The 21703-nt window shown below is 30.7% G+C and overlaps 1 protein-coding gene across 5 annotated transcripts in view; it reads left to right on the top strand.

Annotated features, from left to right (window-relative positions):
• Positions 1-20876, top strand: part of LOC118187237 (ecdysone-induced protein 78C-like) — a 38994-nt gene extending 18118 nt beyond the window's left edge. For 4 of the 5 annotated variants that reach the window (XM_035357412.2, XM_035357410.2, XM_035357413.2 and 1 more), the window contains 2 exons: positions 5854-5959; positions 17197-20876. In XM_035357412.2, coding sequence (XP_035213303.1) covers positions 5854-5959; positions 17197-17474 — 384 coding nt within the window. In that variant the 3' untranslated portion in view covers positions 17475-20876. Of the gene's footprint in view, positions 1-5853; positions 5960-7066; positions 8525-17196 lie in introns of those variants that run through there. The other variant, XM_035357415.2, reaches the window with a different exon arrangement.
• Positions 20877-21703: the final 827 nt, after the last annotated feature.

Below are 21703 nucleotides of genomic sequence, written 5' to 3'. Positions count from 1 at the left end.
TTGAAGGTAATAATAATGATTTAAATAAAGTTCTTTCAACAATGAATTCTATTGATCCTGCTATTCAGTTCACTTTTGAACTTGAGACTTGCAATTCTCTTCCGTTTCTCGACATTCTGGTCACACGTAACACATCCAACTTCAGTACTACAGTTTACCGTAAACCTTCATCGGTTTGCCTTCCACCACACTTTAAATCATGTCATCCGACTAAACAAAAGTTAGCTTCATTTTATTCCTATGTTTTCCGTGCTCTTCAAGTTTGCTCCTCCAAATTAGCCCTTGATGAAGAACTAAATTATTTAAAAGCAATAGCTATTGACAGGGGCTTCTCACCCAACATTATTAATCAAGCAGTTAAAAAATTCTCATCTCAACACACTAAAAGCCACACTCTTATTTTAGGAGATTATAAAAAATTCTGTTGTCATTCCCTTCTTTCCATCAATTAGCTATAAAGTTGCACATATTTTGCAGAAATTTAACTTTCAGGTTGTTTATTCTCCCATCAATAAAATTCCAACTTCTATACTCAAGGACGCCATTCCGGATATGAATTCCTGGGGTATTTATAGGATTCCTTGCCAGTGTGGTTTAATTTACATTGGCCAAACTAAGAGAGCCTTAAAATTTCGCGTCAAAGAACATGAGGCATATGTTAGAAAAAAGGAAACACAGAAGTCTTCTGTTGCTCAACATTGTTGGTCCGAAAATCACACTTTCAATTTTTCTGCTGCCAAAATTATTCAAGAAACATCTTCCATTCGAGAACTGGATTTTCTAGAGGCATTTCACATTCATAAAAATCTTTCCGTTCTAGTTAACGATCCTAATTCCAATCCAAATTTGCCTTCGGCTTTTAGAGAAATTATGTTTTAGTTCTGGTTTCGCCAACAGATGGCGCCACTTGCTTATTCTTGTCCAGGCTTTCTTATCTTATCCAATCATTATTTCCTATCTTGTTCATTTGCGGTTTTGCAGCTGAAGATGATGGTTCGGTAAAACCATCGAAACTAGTTCTGTGAAAAATTTTGTAGGTATAACGCTGATTTTTGTTGTTTGACTTCTGAATTAGTAAATCTTAAGCTTTTTTTTTTTTTTTTTTTTTTTTTTTTTGTAAACTTTGATACCCTTTAGATCATAATTGCTCTTTATTTCATAAATTACGGTTTCATATTTTTAATTGTGTAATTTCTGCATGTCATCTTACCAGATTTAAATTGATGATCTACTATCCGGAAAAACCCCTTATCCGGAATCGCCGAAGTCCCAACGAGTCTGGGTTATGGACTTTGTACTGTATCATATAATCGGTTTCTTAATAAATTATTAATATAGCTACAACAGTTAATTTAGTCATTTTCAATAAATGTGCAACTATAAAATAGGCAAAATAAAAAGAGACGAGAAATGCATCAAAGCAAAGCATAAAATAAGGCAAAGCAAAGCATAAAATAAGGCAAAGCAACAACCTTGTGTTTGGCATAAGTTTTAGTCAAGACGCTATCAATTCTGAGAGCAAACAAGCACAGGTCCCTCTTCATCAGGAACAACGAAATCTGCAACAGAAGAGAAACCATGGCTGTATTTATATCCAAAAGAAATAAAACAGGCGAGAAGGTAGCACCATCTGTCGACAAAAATGGTACCAAAAACTGAAAAATTAATAGAATTTTATTTATTTTTATATATTAATAGAATTAAGTGTTAGGAAGAACTGGATTGGAGTTGAATTAATTAACTAAATGAGTACAATCTTTGTGAAGGAGAAAAGCTTCAAAAAATCCAATTCACCAGTAGAAGAAGCTATTCTGCTCCTGGTGAAGGGGAACCTGTGCCTGTCTGCCCTCAAAATCGATAGTCTTAACTAAAATCTATGCTGAACACAAGGTTATTTTTCCTTATTTTAGACAAATTAAATTCATTTTAAAGACAGAATTTACATACTTGATAGAAATTTATTGCAATCTAAAAGTCTGATGGTGCTTCCCATAATTATTTATTATAATACTTAGCATCTGTTTATTGTCACACATAGAGGAATGCCTCATTTAGCTATTGCACTATTCGAGTTTGCCAAAGAAATTTGACTGTATATATGTCTGTATATACACTGACGAGCCAAAACATTATGATCATCCCCACATTTTTCAATGAACTCATGACATGGTGAGCTGACGATTAAGTGGGAATGGTATTTAACTGCTACTGGAGAAGGGAAGGAATCATTTTTGCACTTACTTTTGCAAGTGATGAGAAAGGCTGCTGATCTAAGTAAATTTTAATAGAGGGCAGATGGTAATTTCCCAAAGACTTGAAACGAGCATCTGTGAAACTGCACAGCTGGTAGGTTGTTCATGATCTGCCATTATTAGTATTTATGCAAAGTGGATAAATGATGGTGAACCAGCAGTAGATATCAAGGTGTTGGACGTCCATGCATTATCAAAGAAAAAGGGCGTCAGAGACTCCCACTTGGTACAGCAAAATAGGCTGCAAACAATGGCTCAGCTGACATCCCAATATAGTCCAGGTCCTAGTACAAGTATTTTGGAACACTCAATTTAGCGGATGCTGTTGGATATAGGGACTGTGCAGCAGACATCCCACTCGTGTTCCTCTGTTGACCAAGCATTGTTGTTAACTACACCTACAGTGAGCTGGGAACACTGAAACTGGACCATGGATAAGTGGAAGACAGTTTCCTCGTTGGATGAATCACGATTTCTCATCCATCATGTTAATGGTTATATCAGGGTATACCATCTTCCAGGCAAACAGTTCTTGAATAAGATTTGTATCATACTTGTAAATTAACTATATTTGCTAAATTGCTGGCACATTATTCACATTACTTTATATTATATTGTAAAATTGAACTGCAAATAATTAAAATAAGTGTGCCATTTTTTCACTTTCTTCAAGTTCTAGACATAATAATGCTTTTTTTTTTTTTTTTTTTTTTTTTTTTTTTCCATATGTGTAAGAATTTTCATTTGAAATAATAGAACAGGGTCTAAGATGTAAGAAATGTGCAAAATATTTTTATTTAAGTAAAGTTTCCTGTAACTGCAATTTAAGTATGTGGTACTATTCGGTTTTGAGGGCCATAAAATGCACCAAACTATTGTTAATGCCAGTGCTGCCAAAAATAATTGCGGCAACCCTAACGCAAGAAGAGAAATATAATAGTAAATAACTATCTAAGATTGATGTTTTAATTTAGATGAAAGGTTAATTTCATATAATACTTTTTTATTATTATAATTTAGATAAAAAAGGATAAACATCACTGAATGGAAGCGTAAAAGTAAATAACTATTTCAGATCATTATTATAATTTATGTAAAAATTGCTAAACATAACTGAATGGATGCCTGCATCTCTATTTCGCTACAGAGTTATTGCTAAAGCATAGTTTCATCTTGTTTGTTGTTCAAACATAATTTTCTATAATGAATAATGCCTTTTCTTTGAAAAAATTCTCGGTAAAGTGCAGAATCGCCCACTTATTTGTTTGCCGCTTTTTACAAGGGTTAAAAACAATTGGTTTTTTGTCAATTTTCTTTTACTTTTAAAGTGAAAATAGGTTAATGTGTACATAAAGTCAAGGGTGTGTGCAGTGCCATTTTTGAGGTTTTGAGGGCAGTTCTGGGATTTTTTTTAAAGTGAAAATAGATCGATGTGTACATGGGTACCGAGTATGTGCAATTCTTAAAAATGTGTCAAGCGGTGAGTGATTCTGCACTTTACCCAAAATTCTATTGCAGACTTTTCGTCATGGGCAATTCCCAAATTGTGAAATCATAGGATATCAAAAAAGGATTTAAAAATTAAACTAATATTTCAATGGCATCTTAAGAAATATAGAACTATATAAACTTACGCAATCTGAAATCAGTGCGTACGCTAGATTTGGTGCGCTGTTAAATGGACGCTTTTGAGCATACATTTTCGATGCAATTTTTTTTACGGCCTCAAAACGGAATAGTACCAAATGTTTTAATAGAAACAATTTATCATTCATAATTTTATTCTTTTCTTGCAACCTTTTATTGAGAATATATAAGTATCTGGTCAAGCCAACAAAAAGTGCTAAATCTATGTATGATTATGTAACTCATCTATAGTTTTTTTATTTAGTTAGTTTGTGTCATGAAGGTTTTAATTTCTTTTATTAACCTTCAACATACACTTCAATTTTCATACTTTCCAGTTCTGAAATATGGGATGATTTTTTAATGGTTGTCCTCTCTGGCTGTCTTTTTGAATATCTTTATTTATTACTGTTCACACCTTTAAAAACAATTTTTAAATAATACAAGAATTTTAATTTGTTTTTGCAGTTTCAAATTATGCATTTAACAGTGCATGTGATTTCAGGAGGAATAATTTGCAAGTTAAAGAATGCATATGATATTATTAATTTTTAAGTAATTTGTCACAAAAATTTTTGCAGAAATTTTGTAATGAAAGAGAAAATGTAAAATTCATAAAAAAGAAAAACCAACCTTGCTTTATATTATATTACATGCACACCAAAGAGAAACATTTAAACTGATGAAAAGTTTTAGGTTATGTATAAATATTACTAACTGTTTATATTGACCCTAAAAATAAAATTAGCACTGTTTTTACACACTTATTGTTACTATGCAAATTTTTTGTGTGTGATAAACCTTGAAGTGTGTAACAAAATATAATCCAACTTAACTCTCTTCGTACCAGATGAGTCTTTTTTAATGTATTTTTTTTTTCCTATTGTTTCTAAAGCAACATGTTGCACACTGTCTTCTAGGTTGTCTTTTTATGGGTTTTGGTAATGTATAGCTGGTCTTTCTACATGGTAAATACAAGCCATGCAAGCATCACTGGAATATTTTGATGAATAAATTCTGAGCTTTAATACAAATTCTCTGCAGTGAAATGGACCCTGTTGAACTATCTGTTGTTGAAATAAAGAACACTAGGAAAGTTTTCCAAAGTGAATTTGTATTGAAATCAAGGGGAGGGTAATTAGTACTCTTCTGTTATCAGGATCAGATTCAAAAATGTGTGTATGTATACACATACACATACATACATACATGCATGCATGAACACATACATCCATACACACTTGTGTATACATACATAACATTTCTGAATTCTCTCCCAATAAACAGAAGAGTACCGAAAAATCTTCACCTCCGATTTTCACATGAACTGTAGTACTTGATAATGCCACTCAAATCATAAGAACCATACGCTGAGGGTCAAATTCAAAAACTGCTTTAATGCAGCTTCTCAATATAACTACCTCGCCTCATTGAACTAAATATTTTTTTTTATTCACTTCCAATTTCTTCAAACAATGCAACAAGTTTGATGATTCAGAGTTCATCTGTGGATAAAGTTTACTGTTTTAGTTGTTTCCATAACCTTATTTGAAAACTTTTATTACCATATTTACAGCAAAAACATAACAAAAATGTGTTTGTGGGCCTCATAAAATTGCTTTGGGGGTTGCATGTGGCTTGCAGCCATCAGTTAGAGGCCACTGCTGCAACACATTCTAAATTTTTTAGTAACTATATTTGTACTTTTTTTTATTTTATTTGAAATAGTGTTAATAGATACCTTGCATATCTCTCTATCTCTCTCTTTTTGCTTTTTTTTTTTGGGGGGGGAGTGTGTTGGTTTCAGTAATCTTTTAGATATAGGTTTTCTGATGCAATGTACATTAAAATTATCAAAGGTAATATTAACATATAATGAAATTTGATATCAAATCCTCTAAATGTTAGATATATTTTTGAATGTATTGACTGATTGTATTGAGAATTTTTAACAAATGCTAATATTTATTTATAGCAAGAATTTGTTGCCAAGTTATTTAATTTCTTGGAATGTTTGAATGATTTCCAACTTAATGATACAGTTATAGCTTTGTATTCTGCGGTTGTTCTCCATACTTCAGGTAATCATCATGTTAGTTTTTTGTTTTGAATATTGTTGTTTATATTTGAATTATTGTAATCTATATTTCAGCTTTTATACATTTTTTGAAAGTTGCAAATTGTTTGTTATAGAGATTTAGAAGCAAATTTTTATAAATAATATTTTAATTTATTGTTATGTGGTTCAGTAAATTATTCATTCAACATGGTAAAATTGTAATTTGATACTTTTGTCTTTTAACAAATTACTCCTTCTGCGAAATAAATTTTATTAATTTGAGATTTTTAGCAATTTAGATAAACATTGATTTAATTATATTTAATTATATTTAATTTTCATCTTTTGTTTCAAAATACCTTCAGAACCTAATCAAATGATTCAAAACAACAACAAAGAACCTTTCATTTAATGTGATAAAATCAGATACTAGTGTGAGAAAATTTAATTATGATAATAAAATAGAGTATTATGGAAGTAATTGTCCTGAAAAATTTGTAAATTTATATAATTTCGATAACAGTTCCCTGGTGCATAGCCAGCTCCTAAGGTGAGTGACTAGATGAAATTTCTCCGAAAAAAGCCTCATTCCCCCCTCCATTTAAATTTTTTAATTTGTCTCAAAAGGAGTAATATGTGTTAAAGTTCAACCTTTTTTTGATTGAAAAATTAAAAGTTATTTAATTTCATATTTATATTGCATGACTAATAATGAAATTTTTTAACATCATCAGAATGAAGAAAGCACATAACATACATTTAACATATGTATTTTCTTTATTCTGATGGTACCGTTCATACTAATGACTTAGTATCTTAAATAAAAGTCACACTGCTGACAAAAGTAAGCACAGTTTATAACTTTTTTGATAGCACTAATTACATTTAAGTATATACAAAAAATAAGTATTTAGTGAAAAATAACTGAACAAAATTTGAAGAAAATATGAAAAGCTGTAAAATTTCAAATTTATTACTTTTGATTTTTGTATTATTAATTTCTGTTACTTCATCATATATATGTTTTAAATCTCTTTAGAAATATTCCATGAATTTGCTGTTTAGGAGCTAAGTAGTTAACAATAACCATGCTTTTTATGTTTACAGTTTTAATTTCTATTTTTCCTAGATATGAAGTTATAATACTCAAATATGTGGAATATAATGTTTACATTTTCCTTTACACTAAAAAAGAAAGCACATTTTCAAGTCAGGGCTGATACTAGAGCCGGTGTAATAGGTGCTGTAGTGCTAGGGGAAAATTTTTAGAATTCAGGGAGGCACTGGTGGCAAAAATTTTAGAAATGCAGATATACGTAGTGTATTCGGAAACTAAGTACCGTTTCATTCTAGCGCCGTCGCAGTGCTGTGGTAGGCGTCCCGCGCATGTGCACTAGTCTTTCTTGCTCATTGACTTTCAATTGTCACCATTTTGGCTGCTCTATGTTGTGTTTTCAGTTTGCTGTGCATATTCAAAATGTTTAAGACAATTAGTTCTCCCGCTGACTGTGAGATTCGTGCCGTGATTAAATTTTTGAACGCGAGGAACGTTAAACCGGCCGAAAGTTATCGTCAAGTAACAGAAGTTTACGGTGAATACGTGATAAGTGATGGAGTGGTGAGAAAGTGGGTAAGAATGTTTAATGTAGGTCGAACAAATGTCCACGCCGAGACTCGGAGTGGTCGGCCTTTTGTTGTCACCGATGATTTGGTAAGGAAAGTTGATGAAACAATTCATGAGAACAGACGCTTCACAATGACAACTCTTTCAGAGGCATTTCCAGAAATTTCACGTACTGTTTTGTTCGAAATTGTGTCTGACTGCTTGAATTATCACAAACTGTGTTCCCGATGGGTTTCAAAAATGCTCACTGATGTTCACAAAACAAAGCGACTTTGACAAATGCCCTGACATTTCTCACGCGGTACAGTGATGAGGGAGAAAACTTTTTAAACCAAATTGTGACAGGTGATGAAACTTGGGTGTGTCATTTCACACCAGAGTCGAAACAACAATCGATGGAGTGGAGACACACTCATTCTCCGAAAAAACAAAAGTTCAAAGTGACAATGTCATCACAAAAAATCATGTGCACTGTATTCTGGGATAGGAAAGGCGTTTTGCTTACTGAATTTCTTCCCAGAGGTCAAACCATTAAGACTTTAACAAAACTAAGGCATGCCATTCAAAACAAGCAAAGAGGAATGCTCAGTAAAGGAATTGTGTTGCTCCACGACAATGCTCGGCCCCATACTGCTGGTGTCACTCAGTCGTTAATTCGACAGTTTCATTGGGAGCAGTTCAATCACCCGCCGTACAGCCCGGACTTGGTGCTCTCTGACTATCACTTGTTCCTGCGCATGAAGTGCAAGCTTGGACGCAAGCGCTTTGGATCTGACGATGACACGAAAAATGCTGTGGAGTCATGGTTATCGAAACTTGTTTTTAGTTTGAAGTTTCTTTGACGTTGGTATACAAAAACTGGTCACCCGCTATGACAAGTGTTTGATCATTGGCGGAAACTATGTTGAAAAATAGTTTAAGACATGTATTTTCATGTAAAAATAAAATTGGATTTGAAAAAATTGTTTTACTTCTTTTTTTTTTTTTTTTTTTTTTTTTTTTCAAAATGGTACTTAGTTTCCGAATACGCCTCGTATCAAGCAGAAGTATATTTTTAAGTAAAAATAATAAGTCGGCTTTCAGCAATGTTTTCTCAAGTTTCTAAGATAAAGACTCATTGACATTCATTACATTGAGCATTATACTGAACTTAATGCATACATCAGTGCAGCTTAATGTGCACATATAAGATAGACTATTTAGCATTCATTATATTAAACATTATACTGAATTTAATGCATACATTAAAAACTGATCTGCTACTGTTACTGGTCTCCATACTATCTGTATTAACCCCTTAAGTGGCATAATCGGCTTTATCTAGTCATGAAATTTTTTGTCATTTGGTATATTTGCTTCTAATTTAAAGTATTTTGCTTGCTTACTTTCTTTAATGTTGTAAATATCATCTTAATAAATGAAAGTTTATGAAAAAGAGACTATAGTAAAACATAATACAAATTTATCTAATATGTACTGTTTAAATAGAGATCGCCATGAGCAGATCAAAAAACCCATGCCAATGAAAGTGGCATACTTATTTAAATATTGCTGTTAGTTAAGTCTTAGTTTCGTGAATAGTCACGTAAGGAGTATTGAATAATGATCGATGCAATATGATGATTTTCTCAGAAGCATGTAAGGTTGAGAAGGCAAAATTTTATGCAGTTTGATGAAATTGATTCCAACTTGCACTGTCATCACACCTAAATAATAGTTTTCAAAAACATGGTTCATAATTTAGAAATTCATAAACAAGTAAGTCCACTATACAACAAATTTGGAAATAGTTTCCAGAAGAAAATTTAGTGAAATTAATCTCCTAGTTCTATTAATTAGGGATACTGTTTTGATGAAAAAGTTATGATAATCTCCTTAAATTTGAAAGAACTCAAATTATACTACAGCATTCAAATATGGCTAAGCACAAGAGAATTGTGTACTAAAGATCTCAGGTTTGATCAAAAACATTCCTAGCGATGAAATTTAAGAATCTCATACTTGTCTGCTTCTACCGTCTACCTATCAAAATGATTCCTGGATTGACTAAACTAAAATTTAAGTGACCTCATTCCACAAGGATATTACAGTTCAGGTTTTAAAGTGCATTGACGTTGATATACTTTTTATAGTTTCAATTTCTGTCTTTGGCTGGTTTGTTCACATTTTGATTATGGAACAAAAGTCTTATAGTATCAGAATGATGAGAAAGATGCAGTGAAACGAAGCTCAACTATAACATTTTGCTATTGGGAAGATAAACAATAACCAGCAGAAAAGTTCTTCGTGTTATATTTCTTGCTACATTTAAGAAAATTTTGTGTTGCTTTGAGTTAAAAACTGAAATTACTTCTTTATTTGAAATCCTTGATTTTACATGTCTAATGATAAATCTTAAAAACAGAAATAATTTTATTGGGGGAAATACACCCACCTGCCCATCTAGGGTTGCAGCTTTACCTTCATAACTAAGATTTTAATTAAGATCCCTTCTTTTATTTTTTAAGGACAGTAAGCCATTTTTTGAATGTAGATAATTATAATACTTTTTGTCGTTTGAAATCTAAATGTATATATTTTGTATCGCTATGAAAGTGAAATTATATCATCAGTGCCAGATACTAATAGAAAATGGATTTTATTTATAAATTACATTTGCATAAAAAGTTAATCTAATTCTAAAAATAAGATCTTTTTACAACTGTTTTAGTTTGCTCAATCTAATTCTAAAAATAAGATTTTTTTATCAACTGTTTTAGTTTGCTCAGTTGTAGGATTTGTGTAAAGTTCACTAATTTTTATTTGTTATGGAAAATGTTGAGATTAAGGAAAATTCAGTATTCTTTCCCTTGAATGTTGTCTTTAGAAGCTTTGCCTTTTTTGCGAATGTAGTTCATCCCCCCTCTGATTTTAAATATAAATTAGTGTCAAATAATATAAATTAGTATAAAATACGTTTATAGCATTCTCTATGCTGCTCTGTTTGGTATGGTATTTAATGGTGTTAGCTGCCATATTTTTGGGCCTGGGCTTGAATCCTGGAAAAGGCATTGTTGTAATCTTCCTTCTCATGCCAGTAATATCGATCCGACCTTTTTTCAGTTCAGTCTTTGCTGGCAAATGCTTATCTAATAAAATATCCGGTCATTAAGTGAAAAAATGTAGATTTTATAATAACCAAAACATAATGACTGTTCAGTAGTAGTTTTCAGGTGCCATTGTGTGCTGACCGCTTCTTGCAGCAATCAGTAAGTCTGGCATCAGACCTATTAAATTGTCAACTGAAGTGCATTTAAAAACACACCTGTTAAAGCCAAAACATAGTAAGTTTAATAAGCTGTAAATAGACTTGTACTTTAACCTGACTATGTGATTTATTGCTAAGTGAAAACAAATATTTTTGTTGCACAAGACAGGATATATATTCGATTGAAAGAAGATTTTCTGAAATCAATCTCCTTAATTCATTAAATAGGGACACTGTTTGGACTAAAAAAATGCCATGATTTGTTTCAAATTGAAAGAATGTGTATTAACAAGCTGATAATTTATGCCTCATTAATGCAAGCCAGCAGTATGCCAAAATTGGCATAAAATGATGTCTTTAAATTTGTTTTCTTATAAATGCTATTTTATTGCCTTTAGCTAGGCATCATGTATGTAGTCCTAAAACTATAGAATATGTTACCATTTTCTTTATTATCATTATTATGACCATTACTATAATTTATACTTTAGTAAATGTTAGCTTTCAGTTATAGACACAATTTCAAAAATATTTCTTCAATATCATTTGTTGAACATTTAAAGTGGAATTGCAATGGTCATAAGTAGGTAACATGTCAAGTAACTGCCTTTACATCTGGAGGAAGACTCTTATTGTGCTTGCGAATCAGATCTTTGAAGTTTATGTATTTAAATATAAATTAGTGTCAAATAATATAAATTAGTATAAAATAGGTTTATAGCATTCTCTATGCTGCTCTGTTTGGTATGGTATTTAATGGTGTTAGCTGCCATATTTTTGGGCCTGGGCTTGAATCCTGGAAAAGGCATGGTTGTAATCTTTATTTAAAACATGCAATTAATGCATAATAAAAAGCATTATTTTTTTAATAAAATGACAACAAAGTATTGGTTACCATAAATAACTTATCCAGCAATGAGTTTATCATAAGTCGTATTACTCGCCAAACGAAAAATCGGCAGAGTCCGTGCAACCATCTACCAAAAAAAAAAAATGACAATAAAAAATAATAATAAAATGAAATATGCCAATCTCTTAAAAACAGTGACATAATAAATACGATGAAAAATTGTTGCCAAACTCATATTTCTAAAAGAATGAAACTATTCAAAATAATGTGATTTCATCAAAATCTATCAACAACAATAAGGAAAATTGTTGCCAAAATCAAATTGTTAAAGATGTGAGATGTGAAAAGTGTACTCGGAAGCTTCATTTAAAAATTTTTTTTTAAATGCAAAATATTATCATTTTTCCAAAATTCTTTTTGTAAAAGCAGTCGCAAGGATGAAAGTTTAACGTGTCCAAAAATCAAAGAAAAATAAACTGTTCATTTTTAAACATAAACTTTTTTAGAAAAAGTCCCGTTGAAAAGGTGTTAAGCTCACTTTGTTAAATAAATTCATATTTAATCGATTTATTGAAACACGAAATTTATTTTAAGTTCGAAAAATAGCTAAGTGTTGACATTTCATGACGATGTGAAAATGGAGTGCGTAGAGTAAAATCTTGCTTTCCTATAGTCCATTATGTCTCAAAATGACACGATTTTGTCACAAAACATAAAATAAAAAACTTCTAATTCGAATTTCGAAAAAATCGCTTCGAGGTGCACTGGCTTTTGTCTGGATGCACCTATGCACCAAATTTCGTAGCCGTGGGTCTATTAGCTTACGCGCAGCACGAATGAAACACACACACACATACAGACAGACTCTTTGTTTTATTATATGTAGAGATGAAATACTAATATATGCTATTATTGCCTTAGTTTTAGTGTTTTTTAAACTGGTAAGATCAATCACTAATGCAATTTAAACTGTTATTTGACTTGCCATGGTTAAGTCAAAATTAGAATGAACTATATAATAAAGTCAATTTACACATATGAGTAAGTGATATTACATAAAAGTAGATGCACATCACTATTTCAAGCCTACCTAGAATTCATAAGCTTTTTCTTTAAAAGAAACAGTTACAAATTATTCACTATATAATTTATACATCTGAATCCTTGCAAAGGCATTTTTAACTAAGCTGGAAATCAAAATTTACATTTATTGAAAGCTCATGCTCTGAAATAATATTAAAAGAAATTTAGGTGGACTTAAATGAATTTGTTACATTATAATCCTTAACTATAGTAGCTCTTAAAATATTTAAGCAATAAGAACTCATTAGTTGATAGATATTTTTAAAATCTATGGTATTAAAAAGATAATTTAACGAATTTCTGAATTTCAAAGAATTACTGAAAGCTGACAAAGCTAAATATTTAACAAGAAGTAAAGATAAATTATAATTTATTATCTTACATATAAAAGAATTAAAGAAAATTAAAATATACTGCAAATAAAAATATGAACAAAATAAAAATTACCATAAAATTATTTCAGTCATTGTTTGCTAAATGAAAAGCAATTTCTTTTTTCTGTTTTTACTGGTATGTTTAAAATTGAAACATGGTTTAATGAAACAGAAAATAATTATTGGAAATTATGAAAATAAAATCTCCATTTCACTTCCAAAATATTCTTGCACATACTAAGTGGCAATTCATCAATTTAAGTTTCCTGAAGCTTATTTTTTTTTTTTATTTTTTATTTTTCCCTGAAGTAGCAGATCAAAGTATCAGATGTTGGGAGCTCTAAGAACTAAAAATGATACAGTGCAAAGGCTTAAATCTAGACATTCGTTATTTCGACTTCCAGTTTCCAAATAATTTTTTTAAGAAATTTTCTTGCAAAAGAGGAGAAAGAAATTAGATTCTGAAAATAGCATCTTGATTTAGTATACGCCTAATGTTTCATGCATAAACAATAGATATTTTTTATAATTTAATATGTAAAAGTCTCAATTCTTAATTTCAGCTGGGCACTAAATAAAACGTCTCATGTTGAAGAAACACAGTCATTTAAATTTATAATGATCAATAATTTGCTGGCTCCATAGTTACTGTTTTCTTGGCATACATTTTCATTGCTGATTATATACCTAATTAATAACTTACATTCCTGACACTAAACTCACAATAATTTATTTTTTGCTTTCATCACCATGTGACTATCAACTCATGACAGCTTGAGAAATGACTCATGCAAGAATGTCTGCAGTTTTTTTTTTTTTTTTTTTTTTTTTTTTTTTTATTATTATTATTATTATTTTTTTATTTATTCTTTATGTTAGCAATTGAATGCTACAGCATGGTAACCTTTTATGGTGATATTACACTTGGTGACAATTACAGACTTATCCAATTGTTTAGCAGAGTGTTGATTATGTTGAGGAGGAGAAATGAATTTCTTTCAATATGCAAAAGAAAAAGGTTTGGTAAATGATATTCACAGGCTAAGAGATAACATTTAGTACCGTTTGAGTTAAAAATAGTTGATTTGTTATTTGGAATAAGGATATGTGGGAAATAGGCATAATAATAATAAATAAATAATATAATTCAGACCTAATTTTTACTGGGCATGATAAAAAAAAGCAAGACAAAATTTAGCAGAACAACATATCTTCAGTCGCCAATCTCATGGTGCATCACTAATAGTGCAGTACAAAGTCCAAGATCTGGATTTGTTTGGACTTCGGCGATCCTGAATATGGTTTCTTTTCCGGATAATAGATCATCAGATTAAATCTAGTAAGATGACATGTAGAAATTATAAAATAAAAAATGTGAAATCATGATTTATGAAATAATGAAGCATTTATGATCTAAAGGGTATCAAAATTTACAAAAACAAAGGCTTAATATTTATTTGTTTACTTTATTAAATTTGAAATAATAATAATGAATGCTACATAAAAATTTTAGCCGCTGTACATTATTGGCTATGTATCATGAGACTGGCGATGAATGGCAAGTTGTTCTGCTAAATTTTGTCTTGCTTCTATTGTGCAGTGAGCCAGTTAAGCCTGAATTGTATAAGTTTAGTTATTTATTATACTTATGTCTATTTATTGTATATGCTTGAGGCTTATCTGAGTCCTGAATAAATTTCCACAGGTACTTAAAAGGTTTTGCTGCCCTTAAATTTTGTGTTTCTGTGCTTTCTCTAAACTCTAACAATCTTGTCATCCCTTAATTTTGTTGCTTGGTGCTTCTCTAAATTCCAAAAATTTTGTCTTCCGTAAATTTTGTTATCTCACTGTTGCCAATCTAAATATTTTGTATCTGGATCTAAGTACATGGTGTCCATAATTAAACTTGAAATTTGAGAGCAGTCTGTAGCAAAAACTATACAAAGGAATTGCATGAAAATTGGGTAATAGCAGAATGAAATTATGGGAATTTTATCTAGGGGAAAAACACAATGAGTTTCAAAAACCACCCCTAGGTGGCATATCATAGCTTTATTGAGAATATATAAATAATCTACAAAAGTCTACAAACCATGCTTGATATGATGTCCACCACTGTCTGATACCATCTGGAAGCGTAAAATTGCATGTTCGGCTGTTGGAAGCACCACAAGCTCGGTAATGTTATGGATATGGCATTCCATGCTTTCTTTAAGGTCAGACAGACATGTGATGGGATCACGGTAGACCACAGCCTTGAGGTATCCCCACAACCAAAAGTCGCAAGGATTCAAGTTGAGGGGGGGTCTAGGAGGCCAAGTTGTAGGAAATTGCCGGCTGATGATTCTGTCGTCATCGAAATGATGCCAGAGCACTTGTTTCACACAACAGGCGATGTGTGAAGGAGCACCATCCTGCATAAAAACTGTGGTTGTATCACATGGCCTTGCCTGAAGACCCAGAATAATGGATTGCTCTAATAATGAAGCATATTGTTGACCAGTGACGGTGCATGTCATAGGCTGTGCGGCGGTGTGCTCTTCGGAGTAAAAAATGGACCCACAATGAAGGTTGCAGTAAAGCCGCACAAAACCATTACATGTGAAGAGTGTAATTGAATTTGTAGAAATTTATGTGTATTTGTAGCAGCATAAATGTGCCAGTTATGCATATTAACCGCACCTTCCATATGAAAGTGGGCCTCTTCAGTCCATAAAATGTTCCATGGCCATTCATCCTGGACCTCAACTCGCGCAAGAAATCGCAATGCAGAACCGATTATTCAGATCAACTGGTAAAAGCTGCTGCAGTAGCAACAGTTTATGGCAATAGTAGCATAAGACCTTTTGAATAATTTTATTAACCGTGGAATGAGGTTGGTCAATATATGCTGCAATATGCCAAACACTAGTGCTGCTGATGATTCGGGATGTGTTTTCCTACACTTGCTTCCCTACATCATCCACTACCTGTGCTGCAACACACTTTCGTCCTCTTCCTGACTGAATCCCCATTGTTCCTGTTGCTGCAAATTTCCTAATCATGTTTGTTAGTCCTTGACTAGTGAATGGACCTTTTCGTAACCGCTTCAAAGACCGAAATTTCTGCCAAGCTTCGATAGCAGTCTCCATTTTGGTAAAACAATTTCACCAGTAAAGCACATTCCTACAGAGTCGACGTCATCTTTCTTGACTTGGAAATGAGTATGACTGCAGTTTGCCTCTCAACTTTATAGGGTTGCTGTGCATGCACAAGATTAGTATGGTTACAATATTTGCAAATGCCAATAGTATACATTGCACGCCATGTAGTGGTGTGTTTGAAAGTCGTTGTCCCCCCTCGGTAAAATTCCCATCATTTCATTCTGCCATTACCCAATTTTCATGCAGTTCTGCTGCATAGTTTTTTCTACAGACTCCTCGCAAATTTCAAGTTTAATTATGGAGACCCTGTACATTCAATGTTGTCTAGCATGTGGCATAAGAAACAAACTGAAAACAAAACTGAAATAAAAGTAAATTAATATAAAAATTTTAAAAAGTAAAATTCACAAATTAAATAATAATTTATATTTAGTTCATTGGAACAGGTATATCTTGATGACTGATTTCAGATAATAGCAGTTTTTTATTATATAATTTAAAAAAAATTTAAATGCTTTAAATATTGTATTATTATATTTGAGGATTTCTTTGGTTAGTTTTGCAGTTCATCCCGTATAATTTGGAAACATGGCTATATGTTGTTATAATTCTTTCGGCTGCTTTGATAAGAACAAAAGAATGATCAACTATTATTTCATATTTAGTGGACTTTAAAATTAATTTACTTTTATTTCAATTTTTTTCCAAGTTTTAATTCAATTGTTTTTAATTTATGCCTTCCTGTTAGAAAATTCCCCACTTCTGGTTAATATTCATAATTAGTTCACTGGTATTAATTTCATGTATGTTATCTTTTTCTTAATTAATTTCGCAGCATTTTGCTCAACATTTAATAGTATCTACCAATTAAGTGTTACACAATTTCTGATCTCTATTGTATTCTAGACACTGATAAGCTGAAAATTTGATCTTTTTAGAAAGACATGGGATCCATGAACCTGTGTTGTTGAAAAAAAGACAGGCAAAATATATCAAGATTTTAAAATATCAGATGATTGTGCATGACAGACAGCCAGAAGTTTTTGAGATATTGATATCTATGTTGCCAGAGCTACATAATCTGGGGCAGAAGCATGATGAGTACCTAAAAAGAATATGGTCTAATTCTTCTAGGAATGATATACCTCTTTTGTTAGCTGAGGTATTTGATTTTTTAAGTGATGATCAAGATTTCAGCAACTATTTAGGAAACTAAATATTCTAAATAAAAGTTTATGTTCTGCATTGAAACAGAACTCCCTTCCCCAGCCCTGTGACTTTCCTTTTGCATATTAGACTGTGAAAGTTTTATTATTAATATTACTAAATGTTCTCTTTCATATGTTTTGTTTGTAGCATAGAACCAAAGATTTTGACCATTACTGAAAATATTATACATGAGTAGAATATAGCTCATTAGACACTTTCTATACACTTATAAATGTTCATTTATTTTAAAAATGCAGTGCAGAGTTTGAGATCAATGGTGACCAAGAATCTGGCAGTTTCAAATTATGAAAATATCCAGATTTTAGATCATTAATTATGTGGCGTAGTTGTTTGTGAAACAATGAAGCTTGTAAATGACCTTAAAGGAACCAAAATTTAGGAGAAAAAGCTCAATGTTTATTTTGTTTTATTAAAGATTTCTTTTAATATAAATTGCTTAATTTTTAATTTTGCCAGATAGCCCCTTTTTTTTTTTTTTTTTTTTTTTTACCATATTCAAGTAATTTAACCTAACCTAATGAATCACAAAATTATACTTTATAAGTCCTGCTACTGACATACCAAGAATTCTAACTGAATAATCATTTGAAATTTTGTCTTTCTCAGCAACCTCTTTATTACTTTATTCACTGCCTATGGCAATGTTTTCTTGATTCAAAACCATATTACAGACTTTGCCATCCATTAATTGACTGATGATTGGGGCATTATCATCACAATAAAGACTTCAAATTATGTCACTTTCATTTAGTATTTATTTAAGTTCTATTGACTATAAAATTTTTCAGTTTTACATCAAAGCTACAATATCTGCCCCCTTTTTATTTATTTATTATTCCTGTATTTTCTTAGCGCCAGGCATTGTTTTGGTTACTTTCCTGATGCAATCATGTTTTTAATATCTAATCAGTTTTTTTTAATTAAATTTTCATGATTTGGGATTTGCCTGGAAATGAATAAACAGCTGTTATATTTTTTTAAGAAAGAGGTATTCTGTTAAGAAGAAAAGAAAGAGAAATTCTACTTTTGAGAAAAAAGATTTTCTACATAAAGACATTTCTGAATCATTTTTGCATGAAATTAAAATGCAACTCAAAGTTGAAATGGTGATATTTTTTGGATTTAAAACCATACTACATATATTAACTGTTTTGTTTATTGATTGAGGCATTGTTATTATAATGTAAGACTTCAGTTATATCACCTTCATTCAGGACTTCTTCTCATAATCCATTAATAGGAAAGTTTTGCTCTTTACTTATGATATCTGGAAACCTTCAAATTTTCAGCTATCTATATCGTAATGCAATTTAATTACTGGTTATAAATTATGCCAAGCATTTTTAAGCACATCTCCAGGCATGTCCTTTCATGATCTTGCAATGAGCCACATGACTCTGGCAAACACAGTTCATAAATGACCACCAGCGCAGATGCGCAATCAGAGAGTAATAGTGCTACAATTTTCAATCAGTGAAATAATTGGAGCATTTTTGAGATTGATAGGTAGAGTTAAGCTGTGTATGCAGTGGTAGGTAGCAGTGAGAATTCAAACAATATTAGTAAGGTGAGTGGATAACAATACCTCCAACGAAGTAATAGATCTTCTAAGGCGAGTCTGAAGAAGGAAGAATTAAATGGATGACACTCTCAGTCAGTGTCCAGTCACATGATCACAGCTTCCATACTGAAATGCTTAAAGAATAAAGTAGATAATTGGATAAGTAGAGCAAAACAAGCATTGGGTAAAACTTTGGAGAGTTAAGGAAAGAGAGTAAACTCAATTCTCTTAGAAGAGGAGAATAGAAGCTCTCGTAGATAGTAGAATCTAGAAGAGGGGCCTAATAATTTAGGAGGGAAGACAAAAATAAATTCATTGAATCAGAGTTAAACTAAAGCTAATTTTGTTTTCCTAATATAGCAAGTGGCTTTCTTCTGAAATTTCTGTCATTATAGTAGAATGTGGAATAGGAATTGTGCTATTTTGCTTGTTGGGGATTTTCTTATGGAATTTTTTCATAAGATAACCCATGAAAGCTGTTGTATATTTTATAGTATATTCTTGATGTAAAACTTCATTGGTAATATACAGTTGTCAGTATGCAAACAAAGCTACAGTCATTCATTTGGCAGTTTGCAATGTAAAGCTTCATTACCTACACTTGTTCAGGTAATAATTTTGTATGACTTGAGTTCTCCATTTGTACACTGTGAGAAAAAGAAAATTTTGAAAAGAAGAAAAAGTTCTATTCAAGGTGGGGATAGTAGACCATTCCGGCTATTGGACATCCGGATTTCAGATTTTGTACTGCAGTTCTGTGTCCTAACATTATCGTTTGTAAATTATGTTAATTTCTGAATTGTATATTTATATGAACAAACATGACTTTATTAGCCATTGATTCAGATAATATAAAAACCTATGTGAAACATTTGTTGTATGATGTAATCATACATATTTATTTTAATGTAACTTTTTTCAATATTTTTAATATGCATCTGTTCTGATATGTCAAACTATTTGTATATAATTTTCCAGTGCTAGGTTTTTTGATAAGTATTTTTAGGCTGTATATAAATGTAGTGTACATATGTGCTTAAATTATAATTGCAATTTATATAACTATAATTCTGACTAAAATATGTTTTGAAAAAGTTTCTGCGAAACATTTAATATAGATTGCCTGCGTGTGTATAAATGAATTTCTGAAGTTCCCATCTTATATAGATAATGGTGTGATTATCCAAAATTAAACATTCCATAAATTTTATTCCATTTTAATTTTAAAAAATTTATTTAATTTGAAACTATACATTTTTATTTTTATTATTGTAGTAGTATTTTTTTCTCTTATCTAGATTTATATTGCAGAATTAATATTTGCGCTTCTTGTGTGTACAAGTGCCTTTTTCTTAATATTTCTTTAAAGTTCTAAGAATAAACATGTTTGATTTATAGGCAAATGATGAAATGTGTTAACTTTTGCTCATTAAACTTAATTAGCTGCCAAGTAATTTTTTACTGAATTTTAAATATCTTAACTTTACAAAATTGTGTGAAATTATAATGTATATTTACTATAGAAAATATTAAAGAATTTGTTTAGGCTTTACAAGTTAGTGTACTGTTTTATTACATTAATGGTAAAGATAGCAATTCTCTTAAGTTTTAAAATATTAGTTTCATTATATTATTGCATAAATCAGCAGTTCTCAACCTTTTGGCTAATGCATACCATCTAAACAAAAAAATGAAAAACTTTAGTACCACCACATTTAACAATGATTATTTTTCAATAGAAATATTAAGTAAAATCTATATATTGTCATTTGAACTAAGTATTGTCTATTTGTATTAAATATGCACACATAAAAATTATATTAAAAATTGGCTACTGTTTTAACTATCAAAATTTAAGCTATAATACTTTAATTCTAAAGTTTAGTGTGAAATTTTGGCCTGTCAATTTCTTTATGTCTGGTTTTATTTCACTTAGTTTTAACTGTAAATTAGGATACACTTTTAATTTTATTCTGCATTTATTTTGCAAATATAACATGGAAGAAAATCCTTCTTCACACAAACAGGTTGTGCAAAAAGGCAATAAAAATTTAATAGCTTTATTTTAAATGTCTTTAGATTCTATTTTTCAGTTCAGCCAAAAGTTAATAATTGTATTGTTTTTGAAATTTTTTGAATTTTGAAACACAGGAAATTTTTGTCAAATGTTCTTTTCTTCACGACATAAAACATCAAGTACATCATAAAAAAATTGATTTCTAATTCAATTTTCTTTTTCATAATCCTTGGGAAAATACACGTTGAAATTATTTATCAATGAAAAACAATGATTTTTTAATGTCTGATGTAATTCTTTTATTTTCAAATTATTTTAGGTTAGAAAACTTTCTAAAAGTGGTAAAAAGCTTGAAATATTATTATCCAATTCTTTGAATTTATTCTCTCAAGTTTTTTAATTGTTGCATTTATTTTATCTCTAATGATAAACAAATTAACACTTTATCCTTGTAATCCTAAATTTAATTAACTTTTCAAAAATATCAGATAATTATGCTAAATGCTCCATCCTTAAATTCACTAAATAAACATTTAATAAAGCTTTATTAAAGCTAGGCTTTTAATAAAGTTAACAATTTTTACGGCTTGATTCAAAATGGTGTTCGGGGATTGTTTTGGCTACTAAAGCTTCACAA

This window comes from Stegodyphus dumicola, chromosome 8, assembly GCF_044657685.1.
Source record: "Stegodyphus dumicola isolate Sdum_Otavi_A_Nest chromosome 8, ASM4465768v1".
In the NCBI taxonomy this organism is placed as follows: Eukaryota; Metazoa; Arthropoda; class Arachnida; order Araneae; family Eresidae; genus Stegodyphus; species Stegodyphus dumicola.
This window is presented reverse-complemented; position numbering and strand designations above follow the sequence as displayed.